Raw genomic sequence first — 17587 nt, 5'->3', positions numbered from 1 at the left:
GGGCGTGAGTCCTGGGACTGGGCGGACCTCAATTGGAACTAGGGAGGAGAAGCAAGTAGATCTGTGCATATGTTCTGTCAGACCCTTAATGTGTAAATAGTTATTATAGTTTAATAAACCTTTCTTGGTGTTGGAGCCACATCAAGTCACCTCCAATCTTTTACACTTGCGATGAGGAAAAACTGCGCAAGTGGCCGGGAGATTGCAGCACGTGGTTAGAGGGGGAGGAAAGTGATAATTGAAGCCAAGAAGAGAAAGATACTGGCACCCTTAATCAGGAAAGTAGAGTCGTTTGACTGGAAGTTGAGAGCCAGGCAATATATCACATTATGTGATATTTCTTTGTGGCTAATGAGATCACTACGGAGGAAAAGAAAAGGTAATAGAACTCTCAGTTTATGGCCCACAAACCTACAGCCTGCTGAGGAGCCTAACATCACCTGAAGCTCCAGTCACACAGTCTTTGAACTGGTCCATTTTAAATTCCAACCTTCAAACACCATGTTAAAGTATAAGTTTCATTCTGTGAGGGAACTGGGGAGATGGTGTCCAGGTCCAAGGCTAGACTGCGATGTTTAACAGTGCACTATGGGTTCTGCCCAGCTTTAGGGGAGATGTTGAGAGACCGTTTGTTCTCTGGATCAACAGCCTCATTATACAAAAAAATCTGCTGGCTGCGACTAAAATTTCCTTGGAATAACTGTAGAAATGGCTCAGGTGACTGAATGCACTGAACACGGCATGAATGAAGTACAAGGTGAGCCATTTGTGGTGGGGAATGGCTGCTGCGAGGAACAGTCCCAAGTGACGGTGCAACACATCCCAAAAGGAGTAGTAGAGCACCAAGGATGGAAGCATGCTTTGGGTGTGGGGGAGAACACTCCCAGGTGATGTGCCGGTGCAAACATTATACATGTTTTCACTGCAAGAAAAAGGGTCATTTGCAAGCTTGGTGAACAGCAAAGGAGGCGGGTCAGAACACACAAAAAAAATGACGGTTAAGGCAACAACGTTAAACCAACTGGCTGAGGAACCTAACAAGGAACCTGAACTTTATACATTAAACCAGGTCCAACTTAACAAGGTACCAGTTGAGATAATCCTGATGGTCAATGGCAGACCTCTGCAGATTGAGGTCAATACTGGAGCCACAGCCGCAGTCGTAAGTGAACAAGCATTCGGGTACCTCCAGAAAGGACTGCAGCCTATGAGGTTGAGTTGTTCCAAAGCCATTTTATCAATCTATACGGGAGAGATGCTGAAGACAATAGGGACAGTTACAGTACTTGTATCTTATAGGAACCAGGCAGCACAGTTACCAGTTCTAGTGATTGAGGGTCACAGGCCTTGTCTCATGGGTTGAGGCTGGTTGAAACAGATAAAATTGGACTGGCTGGAGCTATTGAGTGTCAGGGATGGAGGTTTTCAAGAGCTCCTGTGTAGATACCCAAATTTTCCAGAAGGAACTGCATCGCATAAAAGGGGCAAAAGCAAAAATTTACTTGAACCCTGATGCCAGACCTAACTTCTTTCGAGCCCGCCCTGTGCCTTAGGCACTTCATCAAAAAGTGGAAGTTACAAAGATTGGAAGACTTGGGTGTCATAAAACCAGTGCAGTTTTCTGAATGGGCTGCACCCATCGTCTCTATTTTGAAGCCAGATCACACTGTGAGAATCTGTGAAGACTATAAGTTAACTGTGAACTGAGGAGCCCAGATAGATTGATACCGCGTTCCGAGAATAAAAAACCTTAATGCAAAATTAACATCAAATTAGATCTTAGTCATTCATACCAGCAGCTGGAACTGGATGAGGATGCTCAAAGGTTGGTCACCATTAACACCCACAAAGGCAGTTAAATCAATACACTTACCTGTCATTTGGGGTCTCATCACCCTGCACCATTTTCCAACGTATTATGGAAAGTTTATTGCAGGGAATTCCCAAAATGGTGGTATGTTTGGATGATGTCCTAGTTACTGCAGCATCGGTTCCTAGGAGCACAGGGCATACCTGGAAGAGGTCCTAAAAAGGTTCAACGAAGTGGGCATCTGCTTAAATGCACCTTTCTAGCAGATGAGGTTACTTACCTTGGTTTCAGGGTAGATGCCAAGGGTTTGCATCCCCTTGAGGACAAGGTGAAAGCTGTCAAACAAGTGCCACAGTCTAGGTAAATTATTATGGGAGATTCTTGCAAAATGTGTCCACAACTCTGGCCCCATTACACCAACTACTGAAGCATCAGCAGTGCAAATGGAGATGCGCAGAAAGAGACATTTGCTAAAGTGAAGCAAGCCTTACAGTCATCAATATTACTGTTACCTCTTGATTCAGCCAAACCTTTGGTGGTTACCTGTGATGGTTAGCTGTCCTATCCCACAAGATGTCAGACGGAGTAGAGAGACTAATTTATTCGCATCAAGAACCTTATCTGATGCTGAGAAGAAATATTCTCAAATCTTGCGGTAATCTACATGAAGAAGTTTCACCAATACATATCAACATAGGAGGCACTTCACCATTGTATCGGATCACAAGCCACTGTTGGGACTAGTCGGAGCGGTGAAACCTGTGCTGTTGATTGCCCCTGCGAGGGTACAGAGATGGGCCTTGCTGTTGGCTGCATACAACTGCTCCTTCCAATATAGACCAGAGGCGCAAATTTTGAACATGGATGCATTCAGCCGCCTCCCTCTGCAGCAAACTATACCATCACCACCTGTTCCACAAGTAATAGTGTTGGCATTGTACCTACCAGAGACATTGTAGGTTTTAGTTGCCAGTATAAAGTCCTGGACCGAGAGGGATCCATTGCTCTCCAAAGTTATGAAGCTGGTGCTACAAGGTTGGCACTGTGACAAATTGGAGCAGATCAGACCCTACCTACAGCATAGGATGGAGATATCATTTGAGGATGGCATGTTACTGTGGATGGCTCATGATATAGTGCACTCCAGGGCTATCAGCTTTTACTACAGGAGTTGCATTATGCACACCCTGGGCAGATCAGGATGAAGGCACTGGTCTGAAGCTATGTCTGGTGGCCTGGCATCAACAAGGAGATTGAAAGAATGGTCAGTCAGTGCCTGAGGTGTCGGACCCAACAGTCATTGCTGCCACCAGCAAATATGCATCCATGGGAGTTGCTGGACCAGCCATGCTCATATTTGCACATAGATTTCATTGGACTGTTCATGGGCCATATGTACCTCATCCTAGTTGACACACATTTAAAATGGCTAAATGTCCAACTAATGAAGTTTGCCACAGCCACGATTGACAGGTTACGGTAGATCTTGGCATCCCTGAGGTCTTAGTGTCTGACAATGTAGGTTAATGAGCACAGTGGTGAATGGGACTTGGTGAGAGGAAGGACATGGCCACCAGAGTTTTCAATGCCCTGAATTTTACAAAGAATAAGGGAAGCTGGTGAGATGTGTGTTGAAATAATCAAGTCTATTGATAATAAGGGTACTGTTGATAATTTTGCCACCAGGTTAGCTGAGGCAGGGGCAGAGTCGGGCAATGTTACAAAGGTCTTAGTGATGGTGATGGCGCAATATGTGGTCAGAAGCTCATTTTGGGGTTACAGTCTGGTTCAGCCTCAGACAGATGTCAGGGTTAGCAATGGAGTTGGTGCGTTGGAAATGGAGGTTATAATGGGAGAAGAAAATAATGGCTTCAATCTTGACAATATTTAATGGGAGGAAAATTTTGCTCATTCAATGCTGGGTGTCAGACAAGCTTCTGATAATGTAGACATAGTGGAGAAGTCATGAGAGGTGTTGCTGCAGTAGAGCTGGGTGTCAGTCAACATGTGAAAATTGATACTGTATATTTGGTTGATCTGGCAAGGGGCAGCACGTAGATGAGAAATGGGATGGAACCAAGGATAATTCCTTGCGGGGGGGATACCTGTAGTTACAGTGCAAGAGTGGATGATTCTCATTGCAGAATAATTGCAGATGATTCTCTGGCTGAACAGATTGTGGTCTGTTAATTCTAATTGTATGCTGAGGAAGAATGATTCTGAAGCTAGCCTGTACCTTAAAACAGTTTTATTTCCAAGACAACAAAGTAAAGTCACAGACTTTCCCAGACACCCAGCGTGATTTGGTTTATGTAGTCTTGATCCTTCCCCAGTTAGGGAGAACTGTGCTTAATTAACAACTTAAAGCATGTATTCTAATGCAGAACAGTTTCAACAGTAACACGGTCGACTATAGTTGAGTTGCATTTAGAGAGAGAGATTTGAGCGATGTAACAGTGTATTTATTGATATAAAGAGTTTGCATCAATAAAGCAGTTTCCCAAAGTGCTGGGGAACCAACGAAGTACTTCGTTGTAGTGCAGTCACTATTATGTCAGCAACGGCACTATCTTGAGCACTGTACGATCTCATAAATAGCATGTGAGCCCTGACCAGAGAACCTGCTTTTAGTTGAATTAGGATTGTTTGCTAATGTGCTTAGGAAAAACTCCTGATTTTATTTTGTTGAATTACTCCAGTGGATCAGTTACATTCACATAAATAGATGACCTGTGCCAATGTTTAACATCTTTTCTGAAAGATGACACTTGCAACAATGCAGCACTCAACGCTGCTCTGAATTCTAGGCCTTGGTTGTCTTGGAATCCTAGAGCAGTAGCACAAGTGGTTACAAAACTCTCACTGATGGTGGTGGTTAGGAACACTATGAAACGATGAAGGGAGGACATCCTGGTGATGTTCAGGAGGAATATAAGTCCTCTTAAATAATGTCTGCAACTTATTGACTAGTTTTTCTGTGTTGTCGAAAATACGTTTTTAGAGAAACGGTAAGCTGTATTTAAGCAGGCACTGTCCTGTTTTTCTGGTTTATGAATCCTTTCTGTTTATGCAGGTAGCGGAGATCAGCTTTAATTTCTGGTACAGATTGGGAGAGCATCTCTACAAAATTAATGACCCGTCACGTCACGCTGTCTTTCGTCCATACATTCAGCGGTTGCTTCACGCCCTGGCCCGGCATTGCCAGTTAGAACCAGATCATGTAAGATTTTCATGAATTTATTCATGACCTTTTTAGCCAGAGTAGCCTCCTGAGAAGGGATATTAGTGGAATCTAGCTGATGGACCATTGGTGTGTGTTCATAACCAGTAGGAATGGATTGCCATGATGTCGAAGGCGACCTGTGTATGTAACTTGGAGACATGGCATCAAAGAAACTGCATAATTTAGTTAATGGGAGTACATCTCTCTTGGCGTCTTTCCCAAATTGGTTCCTTTATCGCTGAGCCTCAATAATGTTTAGGGAGGTGCTGTTCAATTGAGGGATGTAACAGCAAAGCTCAGCTTGATCTTGTGCTTTTTCATCCCCTTCCCATAAGGTTGATGCCAACTATCACCTGTTGACTCAGCAGTGTTGATGGATCTAAGTCCAGAACACTTTTGTCTCTGACTCAGGAACGAATTATGCAATATTAAAAAACATGAACACCTTGGGGACAATATCCTAACCCATGCAGCGAAACAGTGAGTAGCAACTTCTTTGACTGGGCACTATCGGATTGACAGCCATTGAGAGGGAGGCCAATCTCACCAGCTGCTAACTTCTGCCCCCAATAAAAGCCAGCTAAATATTTCACTAGGCTCTGTGGTTCATGTGCAACCGCAAATGAGAAAACCTGAAGGGGCAGCAGGTCAGTCTAAACGGTTGAAATATAGGATGGAGAAATAATCTGATTTTTTTTCTCCATTACTTTTATGATGAAAAGGTAATTATATAGAATTTCAGAAGATGAAATGGATATAGTCAGCTAGAGGATAAGAGTGTCCGTGGGTTCTGGAAGGAGATTAAATAGGTGGAATTGAGTCTCTGATGGGGTAATGTGTACTATATGGATATATAAGATTAAATTGGTGGGTAGAGTCTTTTTGACTTACGATAAGGTAGATTTGTACATAATCTATGGAAGAAGGTTGTGTGAAAAACATTTAAACAGTGCTGTCAATATCTTTCACTTTAGTCCCCCTTCTTTGAAGATGTTGGTTTAGCTCCTTTTTTATGGTAACACTCGATCCTGAATCCCTATTCTTGGCAATTATTACACTCGTTCATTATCCTACAAGAGTGAATTGAGGATTTTCTATCTTTCTTTCGCCCTAGTGAAAACTTATGAATTTTATGCATGTGACCTCTAGTCTTGTGATGGTACTCCAAGTAATTAGCTTGTTTACAATAACCTCACTGGCACCTTTTGCAGGATGGAATTCCAGAAGACTCCGATGACTTTGGGGAGTTCCGGATGAGAGTGTCTGATCTTGTGAAGGATGTGATATTCCTGGTTGGTTCGATGGAATGTTTCACACAGGTGAGAAACGAGGTTCAGAAAGAATCTGAACATGGATCATAATTTAAGAGAAATATTGTGCGCGTGTTTTAGATTTGACTTCTGAAGGTACTGACTCGTGCTGGAGCAAGGTTTGATAAATGCTGCAAGCTCTGCGGTAATTTTGTCGATTGATCCCCCTTCATCTGTCAATCAAGATCATAACGGTATGGCTGTTTGGCTGTGGGAGCCATTGTGGCTGAACCTGTCCTTGCCAGATGTCCAGATTTGTCCTGTCTGTTGGTCACTGGATAACAAGTAGACAAACCCTGATTGATTTTTCTCTCTCTCAACCAGCATCTGGCTCCCACATGAAAGATGCAGTGGTGAGACACTGGTGAAAGGCTGCCATCAGTGGAACTAAATTGTCAGGTGTCAGAACATTTAGAAGAGAAAATTAAAACTAAAAAAAAATCTCCCGTAAGGTATAAAAACCTCAATGACATTGTAGAAACTTTAATGTGTGAACATCTTGTATGAAACTCTCTTACTTGCTATTTTAGCATGACCCATTTATAATAGTGTAATGCTTCCTTCGCTCCAAGGGACCAGGGAATCTATACACTGTCAGTGTGTGTTCAGAGTTTATATTTTTTTATAAAAACATTGGGTGAATAGAGTTCATGATAAGGTAGCGTGTGCATGGGCAATGGAAGGAGATTAAGTAGATGAATGGAGTTAATGTTAGAATAACAGATACCTACATTTATATAGTACCTTTAACACGGTAAAATATCTCAAGGCACTTCACAGGAGTGTAATCAGATAAAAATTGACATTGAGCGAAGGAAGGAAATTTTAGTACAGGTGACCAAAAGCTTGGTCAATGAGATACTGTTACTTCTGGGATGGGAGGAGTGTGCGTAATATTTAGACCACTACTCCACAGGTCATACCATTAATTTAAAAGTTTAATTTACTCACCAAAATGACCAATTGTTTATCTTTACTGGTACCCAGAATAAAAGGGACTTTAGCCAGGCTTCTTTCAATAAACTCGGAGTGATTGTTTATTATAAAACAAAACTTTCTTTAACCATTTGCAAGAATTGGTTAACACACATTGTACTCTGAAAGTATAACTATTTATCTCTTAAAAATCCCCCCCCAACATGTGTGTGCAAAAATCAACAAAGGACAAACAGATAGGGCCTCTCTGTAGAGATGAGCATTAGAGTATCAGGATAAAGTTAGCGGGATCTCTACGCTGTCGATCTAGAGTTCCATCATGTGAAGACGGGCCTATAGTCTTGGAAGTTCTCACCAATGGGACTTCGGAGTAGTGGAGAACATAGGACGGGATCAATTCTTCTTGTCTCAGCTTTGCAGGTCCAAATGCAGACAAGTTACACGCAGATGAAGATTCTCTGGCAGTAGGTTGAGAGCCACACCCAATTTCAGACAAGGCAGAGAGCGAGTCTGGTAGGGTAGCCTTTTTCAGCTTATTCCCTAACAAGACTGACTTCAAAATCAGTAGGGTCAAAATGTAAAGATTGGCTCATCATGCAATTTGCAGCCTTTCAGTTCTCCCCCCACCCCATCAATTAAAATAATTTGCAGTTCAAAACAAACAAACAGATCTTCCTCAAGTACTGTGCAGACCAGGTGATTTCTTGGAAGAAGATAGGCTTGTTCCCAGTCGAAGGTGAGCTTTATAAAAACTCCAGGTCAGCATCTAAGTGTCCAGATAAAACAATAACTTTCCATATGTAAAAGAATATATAATTTTGAAACGCATGATTTTCCCAACAGTACATTTTAAGGAGCAAGGTAAATTTTAAAGAAAAAGAGAGAGGCGGAGAGATTTAGAGGGGTTTTTGGAGCTGAGACAAAGGAAAGCATAGCTGCCAGAAGTGGGGTAAAGGAAATTGAGGATAGTGTACCAAAATTGGAGTAATGCAGAAGACTAGGAGGGTTCGAGTCTAGATTTGCATGTAGAAGATGATTAAATTGGTGACTAGATTCCATGATAAGGTAGAGCATATATGCGCTGTGCAGAGTACACTGTGGGCAAAATGCCTTTGATCCATTTCATTTTTTTCAAGTTGTGAAATAATTAGAGTTGATATGCATTCTAATTGACTGGTGGAACAGGCTCAAGGGGTTTAACGACCTACTGTTCCAAGTTCTAAAAGCATTTTTGTGTAAATTTCTATTTAATGATATTGAATTGTCTTATTCATCTTCTAAGCTTTATTCCACACTGAAAGACAGTGGGCCATCCTGGGAGATCACTGAAGCTGTCCTGTTCATCATGGCATCCATTGCAAAAAGCGTAGATCCGTAAGTAAAATAGAATTATAAAATTCTGGAAAGCTCATTGTTTTTTCGAACACTGTGTTGCTCCCCATTGAACTGAGCTGTTTCTTTCCACATACCTTTTAAAATTATTTTATTATTCATTTTCCCCACTAAATGCAAATTGACTTTGCTTCAAGGCACTTGTAATATATTCCGTTAACTCTTTGTCTCCCTTCCTTACATTTTTGGTGCTATTCTTGAATTCGTGCCCCATTGGAAATAATCTTTCACCATTTATTCTCCAGTCTTCCTCTTGTTACTTATTCCATGGCTTTGTGAATATTTGTGTGGAAATGATTTGCCTTTCTTATTCCAAATTAATTTTTAACTTGTGTCTCCTGGGACTCCGATACAGTTAGTGACTTGCTGAAATCAGCTTCAAGCTCCTTCATAATCTTACAGTCTGACTTGAAGTTCACTTTTCCCAAAAGAAAGGGAAGGGGAAGTTGAGAGAGAGAGTAATCTTTGTTCTAAGTATATCTATTTTCTAGGGATAAGATTGCAATGTTAGATTAAATGAAACAGCACAGATCATATTTCCGATCACTGTCTTGTGATTCCCAGCTGTATTGTGCCTGTGTGTGGACATTAGCTGAAGATAGGCTCATATTTAGCTGTTGAGCCTCATGGTCAAGTTGTTTGGGTGAGAGGCAAAGAAAGCTCACTTCAAATTGGCTGCTGTGGAGCTACCCACCTGTTCAATACCAGGCTCTGCCGGCTGTGTGGATTTCTCAGTAGTTTCTGGGTCAGGCAGCTCAACGGCTTCTGACAGGCAGGTGAGAAATTGTGGCTTTGGAACTCTTTAGACTTTGGTTTAAAAAGCCTGAGAAATGGAAAATATTTTCTGATCCTTTTGGCTCAGTTGGTATTTCTCTTGCTCTTTGAAATCAAAGGTGGGATATGGGCATTGCTGGAAAGGCTAGCGTTTGTTGCCCATCCCTATTTGTCCCTAAGAACTGGTGGTGAGCCACCTTCCGAAAACACTGCAGCCTATATGGATTTTGATCCAGTGACAGTGAAGGAACAGTAATATATTTGTAAGGCAGGATGGTGTGTGGTTTGGAGAGAACAGTGTCATAGTTGCAAGGTGGGATGGTGTGTGGTTTAGAGGGGAACTTACAGATGATGGTATTCTCATGCATCCGCTGCCCTTGTCCTACCAGGTTCACATCCCGCCTCAAAGAATTGAGCATGCAATCTACTACTTTTGACACATCAGTGCAGTATTCGTTATATGCTACATTGTCACAGGGTCTACTTGAAGGATTCTTTGTTACACGGATGGTTCTATGTCTCTGGGGGCATTAAAAATCTCATCATACTGTTCAAAGAATAGTTGGGAATTCTCCTAAAGTTCTCTCTCAGCCTGGACTATCAAAAACATATGACCTGATCGTTTATCCTGTTGCTGTTTGAGGGATCTTGCTGTCTGCAAAATGTTTTCTGCATCTCCATACCTAATAGTTACTGTACCTGAAAGTATCTGATGGATTTTGGTAGTTTTTGATACACAATGAGGCACAATAAGAATACTTGTATAACCATTGCAAAAGATTAAATGTAGGAAAACAAAATCCCTGTTTTCTAACATAATTCATTCTGTGCTTTTCTTTGTGTTTTTAGTGACAATAACCCTACCTTGGCTGAAGTACTTGAGGCTGTAGTCCAGCTTCCAGAAACTGTGCACATGGCAGTCCGATTCACTAGCATTGAACTGGTCGGAGAACTGAATGAGGTTGTTGATAGAAATCCCAGATTCTTAGGTGTGTGATATCATTGTGTACAGCAACTGTGATGGTAAAGTTCCATTTTCGTGTTCCCTGTGTGTCTTTGTCATAGTATATCCTGTGACTTACTTTTCTTTCTGCCTGGTGTATGTTTGAAAAGTGCTATTGAAGAGCAATAGGTTTTCCTCATGTCCTTCAACCAGCACTAGCCATGAAACAGGTTAACTGGTGGAGAAAGGAATCAAAAGATATGTTAGGATTTAATTAAGTAGGATGGGAGGAAGCTCATGTGGACCAGAAACACTGGTTTCTGTGCTGTCAGTGCAGTGTAATTCTGCAGTCCCATCTCACAGTTCTTTGTACGATGTTACTGCTGTATGGTGGCTTACCTCTTTTGATTACACTTCACAAAGTCACTGATTATGTGAATCACTTTGAGTTGTTTGAATTGATAAAATGCTATGTAATTGGGAGTCACTATTGATTTCAGCTGACTATATTGTGAATAAATAGACAAATAACATTTTTAAACCCTTGGGTTTTTTTGTTTGAAATTTAATGTTGAAGTTTAACCCCGAGTTGATTATTTCTCCACCATAACTCAGAGTCACGGAGAATAGAAAGATGGGGCACAGCAGAAATCCATTCTGCCTCATGTCTTGGAAAGAGTTATCCATGTAATCTCACTAATCCTCGCTCTTTCCCCTGTAAATTTCTCCTTTCCAAGTATGCATTCAATTTTCTTATGAAAGTTACTGATGAATCTACCTTCAGCCTTTCAGGCAGTATGTTCCAGAGCATCAAAGCAGTTTTAAAGAAAAATAATTCTCCTCATCTCCCCCTTGACTCTTGAGTCAGTTACCTTAAATCTATGGCCCATGGTTACCATGGATTGTAGAACACAAACCATTTATTTATCTGAGATCACAGAGCTCGGCAAAGCTGGAGGAATTGAGGCCTGGTGACTTGTTGATTTTAATTTGGGAGGCTTCTGGGAGCATTTTCAGCTCATTTTCCTGTCAGTTAAATCTTTCAAAAAAGCTTTCTAATAGAGAAAATGCAGAGGGGATGACCTCATATGGGTCTTTTAAGATTATGAAGACGTTCAATAGATAGATGTAGAGAAGATGCTTCCACTGTAGACAGATCCAAAACTAGGGGCGACAATTATTAGATAGTTATTAATTCCAATAGGGAATTCAGGAAACTTTCATCATAAAATGTTGAATGAACTTGTACCATGTGGTATAGTTGGGACAAATAACATCGATGTCTATAAGTAGAATCTAGCTAAGTACATGAGGCAGAAAGGAGCAGAAGGATATGTTTATAGGGTTAGATAAAATAAGATGGGATGAGGCTGGTGTGGAGCATAAATGCCAGCATGGATTAGTTGACCAATTGGGCTGTTTCTATTGTGTAAATTCTATCTATAATAATGAACCCAAAAAATTGTGTTCTTCCTTCCTGGCCCCAACTAGATCCAGTGTTAAATTATTTAATGAAGGGACTGCGGGAGAAAACACTCGCATCAGCATCAGCCAAAGCCATTCAAAACATCTGCTCCTCCTGCCGCGATCACATGACTCAGCACTTTGAGGGCCTCCTGGAGATAGTTCGTTCTCTTGATACCTTCAGCCTCTCGCATGAAGCTGCCATTGGCCTCCTGAAAGGTATTCAGATCTTAATCTGTATTGCATACTCTGATACCAACTGATTACTGTCAGCTTTTCACTTAGTGCTGGAAAGATTATTTCATACTTGGCAAAGTATGATGGTGAGTGTGTGAAATGTTACTAATATTGGGAAGATATCTAGCAGCACAAATTTTAGATTTTTTTAACTTCTAGGCTCTTTGGTAAAGGGCCTTTTAGGAATGAGAATACTTGGTTGGAATAAGTTTGGTGGCAACAGTGTCAATGTTCAGGTGGTGCTTTTGAGCACTGAGTTTACACTTATGTTTGGTGTTAAGTTTATTTTTGTGTATAGATCTGGCTCAGTGGCTAGCACATTCACTTCTGTCTAAGAAGTGAAGATCAGCCTGGTTCCTGAGCTTATACCTGAGGCCAGCGGTTCCCAGCCTTTTCCTTTATGCCGATCGCTAGATCATACCCAAAAGCCTTTGTGGACCAAAACGTATGCAAGCCATTTTGAACATTTTTTATACATAGCCTTTGGCTGACAGGAGTCCAACTTGAAAAACGCAGCTATTTCTAATAGTTTTTGATGCACACTCACAAGTACGTTGCACTCGTCACAGCACATTTACCTGCTGTACATCTACCAGTGGAAACAGAAAGGTAAGTTGTACGAAACGCTTACCTAATGAGAAGGCGGATGTTGTTTCACAGACGTCACACGCTGGATGTCAGGTTCCAGGAATGATAGACTCAATCGGAGATCTGGTTCAACATTAAGTTTATTCTGCTATTTGGTCTTCAACGCAGCAGGCCCTGAAAATCCAGTTTTGCAAAGGTAGGTTGTAGGAAAAGGCATCAGAATCTTTACTGCCTCATCGAACGATACTGAAGCAACTTCAAGCCAAATGTCAGTCAGGTAGTCCTGAGAACAATCCAGCTTTAAAGCACTGTCACAGGACAGTTCCACAAGGCTGGCTTGCTCTCTTGAGGTCAGGCATGTGAGAATGTCATCATTAAGGCTCGCAAAGGGATTTCATATCCAGTTAAACTTTGGGTTGGGAACAGGGAAGTACTCGCATAACTGTTTTCAAGCTTTGCAGTTGCTCCCTGATGTCATGTTTCACACTATTTGGAAGCTGCCAAACAATCTGACAGATTCGCAAACAAATCATAATTTGACTAGTTGTTTGGCCCACATCTCTATTTTCCTTGATCATTGCATCCATTTTGTCCTGCACGTAAAAAACTGTCACCGATTTTCCCTGAAGATTGAGACCATTTAAGTGATGAAAAATATATGCCAATTTTACAAGCCACTGAAAATCGCTGAAGTGTTGTGAGAATGCAAACTTTGTGAGGCAAGTGAAAAATAATTCACTTCATCGTGTCACTTGAAAAGACGTGAGTATCATTGCTCGGAGAGCCAGTGGTCCTCGGTGGGTAGAAGCAGTGATGGTGAACTCTGTCCATCTTGTCACATAGAGCTGCAAATATTTGCGATTTCAGTGGATGGGCCTTGATAAATTAACTGTTTTAATTGCTTCCTCCAAAACGGTCATGAAATCGGCAGGCATTTTCTTTGCAACTGATGCCTTCCTATGGATGCTGCAGAGAATGGATATTGGTGGCGGAACCACTGTCCTTGCATGTGGAACAACCCCACAGTGTTGGCCTAACCCAGCATGGGCCCCACCTGTGCTAACTCCTACACATTTCGACCAATCAATCCCAAAACAAAAACAAAAAATCCAAGATGGCGTCGGAGCGAGGCGACTTCTTGCAAGCTGTACCCAGCATACCTTCTAATTAGAACATAGAACATAGAACATAGATTCTATCTTTTATTCTCGTTCTATGCTTCTAAAACTTCATTCTAACTCGTTTAAACTATCTAACAATGCTTTAATGCAATTTACCTTGCATTAAGTTGATCTTTCTCTGCACCCTAGCTATGACTGTAACACTATATTCTGTATTCTCTCATTTCCTTCTCTATGAACGATATGTTTTGTCTGTATAGCGCGCAAGAAACAATACTTTTCACTGTATGTTAATACATGTGACAATAATAAATCAAATGGTTCAAAAAAATGTGAATAATAATGTAACATCAATTATGATATTTAAAGGTACACAAAGTTGTATTATTTATTCTGCACGGACCACAGGTTGGAAACCTGGGCTGATACCCCCAGTATGGGACTGGGGTAGTGCTGTGCTGTCAGTAGCTGCCCTCTTTCGGATGACTTGTTAAACTGAGGGCCTCTTTTGCTCGCTCACGTGCTCCTTCAAGAGGAGCAGAAGAGGTCTGTCTGGTGCCCTGGCCAATATTTACCAGCATAATGACCAGATAATCTCTTAGATATCATATTGCTGTTTGTGAAAGTTTGCTGTGCTCATATTAACTGTTGCGTTTCCTACATTACAGTTGGGCAGCTTTGAGCTAACTCTGCCTTCTAGTACTTCTGTGCATCAGTCCAGATCAAAATGTGGAGGGCTTGAGAGACGGGGCTGTACTGTGCTCTGAAATGTGAAATAATTGGAACCAAAAGTCTAATTTCCGCAGAGAGCTGAGTTTGAGGGTTCCACCTCGAACACTGCAAGATGGGGTTGAGATCAATCCACTGAGGATTGTGATTTTTATTTTCAGCCGGATGATTCCTTTTTGTGCCTTAAAAAAGTACTTGGGGTAATTTAACCTCATGCATCAAAAGGCCGAACCTGCCCATATTGCACAGCAAGCTAAGTTAAAATTGCCAACTCTGTTTTTGTACCATCTGCATGTATAACTTACTTAATGTATTTAAGAGACCCCAAATCTGGCTTGGAACTGGTAACATCGAGGTGGAAGATAAATTCTGTGTTTTTTAATTATATAAATTTCCTTTTTCGTGATAGGCACAGCACTTGTTCTTTGTCGGCTCCCTTTGGAGAAGATTACCGAATGCCTCAGTGAGCTGTGTGCTGTACAAGTCATGGCATTGAAAAAGGTAAGAGTGTAGAGTCAGAAAATGGGCAGTGGCTAGTGGATTAATACAATATCTCTGCAGCTCAAACTTGTGGCAAACTTCTGCTAATCCTCTCTGCTGATGTCGGGATCTTCCCAACTCAATTTCTGGTGGGCTTTTCATGTCACAAAACTGTCTCTTTTGAAACAGAGTCTCTTCACTTCCCCTCCCTGCTGTCACCACCTGTTCAAGCCCCAGTTCATCAGGTAGTAAGCATGATTTCTTTTACTTCCAGCTCCTGGCACAAGAGCCTGCCAACGGCCTCGCTACGGACCCCACCATATGGCTGGATCGGCTAGCTGTTATTTTTAGGTATGACTATGTTTTCTCAAGACCATCTTTATTGCGCTGTAGTAATGGTGCAGCTATATTCCCTATTGTGCTGTTGGAATAACAAAGTTTGTAAAGGGCCTGTCATTGAAACAACAGTTGCAACAGAGTTAAAAGCAAATGCTGGAAATCTGAAGCAGAAAAGAGTATAAAATCTAGTAAGTTATGAAAAATCACTGGCTAGACCTCAGCTGGAATACCCAGAATTGTATCCAGTTCTGGACACCTCATATTAGGAGGTATGTCAAGGCATTGGAGAGACTACAAAAGATTTTCTGTGTACCTTAAGCTGGGAAAGGTCAGGGGAGATTTAACTCCAGCCAGTGGAGAGATCTCCCCCTCTTCCCATTGGTTTTAATTTTATGAGGGCTCCACAATGCCACATGGTCAAATGGCTGTATTGAAGTCAAAGACATTCACTCTTGCCTCTGGAATTCAGCTGTTTAGTTCATGTTTGGAACAAGGCTGTAATGAAGCCTGGAGCTCAGTGACACTGGCAAAACCCAGACACAGCATCAATGGGTAGATAAGTGCCACCTGATAGCACTTGGCTGATAATTAAGAGTGGACTGGGGTAGTAGTTGATCGGGTTGTATTTGTTTTGCTTTTTGTGGACATGTGCCTGGAATTCGTTGCCGGGGGAGGTAGTGGAAGTGGATACGGTAGTGACTTTTAAGGGGCATCTTGACAAATATGTAAATAGGATGGGAATTGAGGGATATGATCCCCGGAAGGGTAGGGGGTTTTAGTTAAGTCAGGCAGCATAGTCAGTGCAGGCTTGGAAGGCCGAAGGTCCTGTTCCTGTGCTGTAATTTTCTTTGTTCTTTGATCTACCTGAGCAATTTTCCACATTGTTGGATAGATACCAGTAGTTTGCTGGGGCTACTGGTGTGGCTGGCTTTGGAGCACAAATCTTCAGCACTATTGTTGGGGCCATAGGCTCTCCTGCATTCACTGTGCTTGACCAATTCTTGATATTATAGGGAGTGAATCAAGTTGGCTCAAAACTGAATTCTGTGATGCTGCAGACATCATGAGGGTTATCCACGCGGCAATTTTGATTGAAGATGATTGCAAATGCTTCAGCCTTGTCTTTTGCACTCAGGTGCTGGGCTCTGTCGTTACTGAGGATGGGGATGCTTATGGAGCTTCCTTTTCCCACTGGTTGTTTAATTATCTATCATCATTTGTGATTGGTTGCAGCAGGACTGAAGAGCTTTGATCTGATTCAATCACAGCTCTTTCAAAAGGCCAATGCAGGTACAATAGGTTGGAAGGTACATGGGCACCTGCCACCTCTAAGTTCCCTTCCAAGTCTCTCACCATCTTGACTCAGACGTATTATTCCTTCACCATTGCTGGGTCAGAAATCTTGAATTCCCTACAATGGTTAGCACTGTTGCATCAAGCACCAGGGACCTGGGTTCAATTCCAGCCTCTGATCACTGTCTGTGTGGAGTTTGCACGTTCTCCACCTGTCTGTGTGGGTTTCCCCCAGGTGCTCCGGTTTCCTCCTACAGTTCAAAGATAGAGTCATAGAGAGAGTCATAGAGGTTTACAGCATGGAAACAGGCCCTTCGCCCAACTTGTCCATGCCGCCCCTTTTTAAAAAAAACCCCTAAACTAATCCCAATTGCCCGCATTTGGCCCATATCCCTCTACACCCATTGTACCCATGTAACTATCTATAGAGTCAAAGATGTGCAGGTTAGGTGCATTGACCATGTCGCAAGATGTGTAGGTTTGATGGATTAGCCATGGTGAACGTGCGGGGTTATGGGGATGGGGGAGAACAGGACCTGGGTAAGAAACTCTGTCAGAGAGTCAGCGCAGACTCGATGGGCCAAATGGCCTTCTGCACTATGGGGATTCTATGATGATTCTAACTACTGTGGCAGCACTCTCACTGCATGGACTGCAGCAATTCAAGAAGGCAACTCATCACTACTTTCTCGAGGGGAAGGATGAGCTATAAATGTTACCGTTGCCATGCCCATTCCTGGTGAATGAATGAAAAAAAATGGACCCCACCCAGAGTGTATTCACTGCTCCTGCTATTCTCCGTGCTTCGAAGTAGTGTTCACCATGAGGAATACTGATTCATCACCTGAGGTAGAGATGGTAAGTATTAATCACAGAATTATTACGATGCAGAAGGAGGCCATTCAGCCCATCGTGTCTGCACTAGTTTTCCAAATGAGCATTATGACT

At 42.0% G+C, this 17587-nt stretch overlaps 1 protein-coding gene across 1 annotated transcript in view; it reads left to right on the top strand.

The window, feature by feature from the left end:
• Positions 1–17587, top strand: part of tnpo3 (transportin 3) — a 71506-nt gene that overhangs the window by 20607 nt on the left and 33312 nt on the right. The window contains exons 8-14 of the mRNA XM_078235734.1: positions 4884–5030; positions 6245–6352; positions 8562–8653; positions 10295–10434; positions 11880–12071; positions 14937–15028; positions 15282–15358. Of these exons, the coding sequence (XP_078091860.1) occupies positions 4884–5030; positions 6245–6352; positions 8562–8653; positions 10295–10434; positions 11880–12071; positions 14937–15028; positions 15282–15358 (848 nt within the window). The remainder of the gene's footprint in view (positions 1–4883; positions 5031–6244; positions 6353–8561; positions 8654–10294; positions 10435–11879; positions 12072–14936; positions 15029–15281; positions 15359–17587) is intronic.

This window comes from Mustelus asterias, chromosome 19 (assembly GCF_964213995.1).
Source record: "Mustelus asterias chromosome 19, sMusAst1.hap1.1, whole genome shotgun sequence".
NCBI lineage: Eukaryota > Metazoa > Chordata > Chondrichthyes > Carcharhiniformes > Triakidae > Mustelus > Mustelus asterias.
This window is presented reverse-complemented; position numbering and strand designations above follow the sequence as displayed.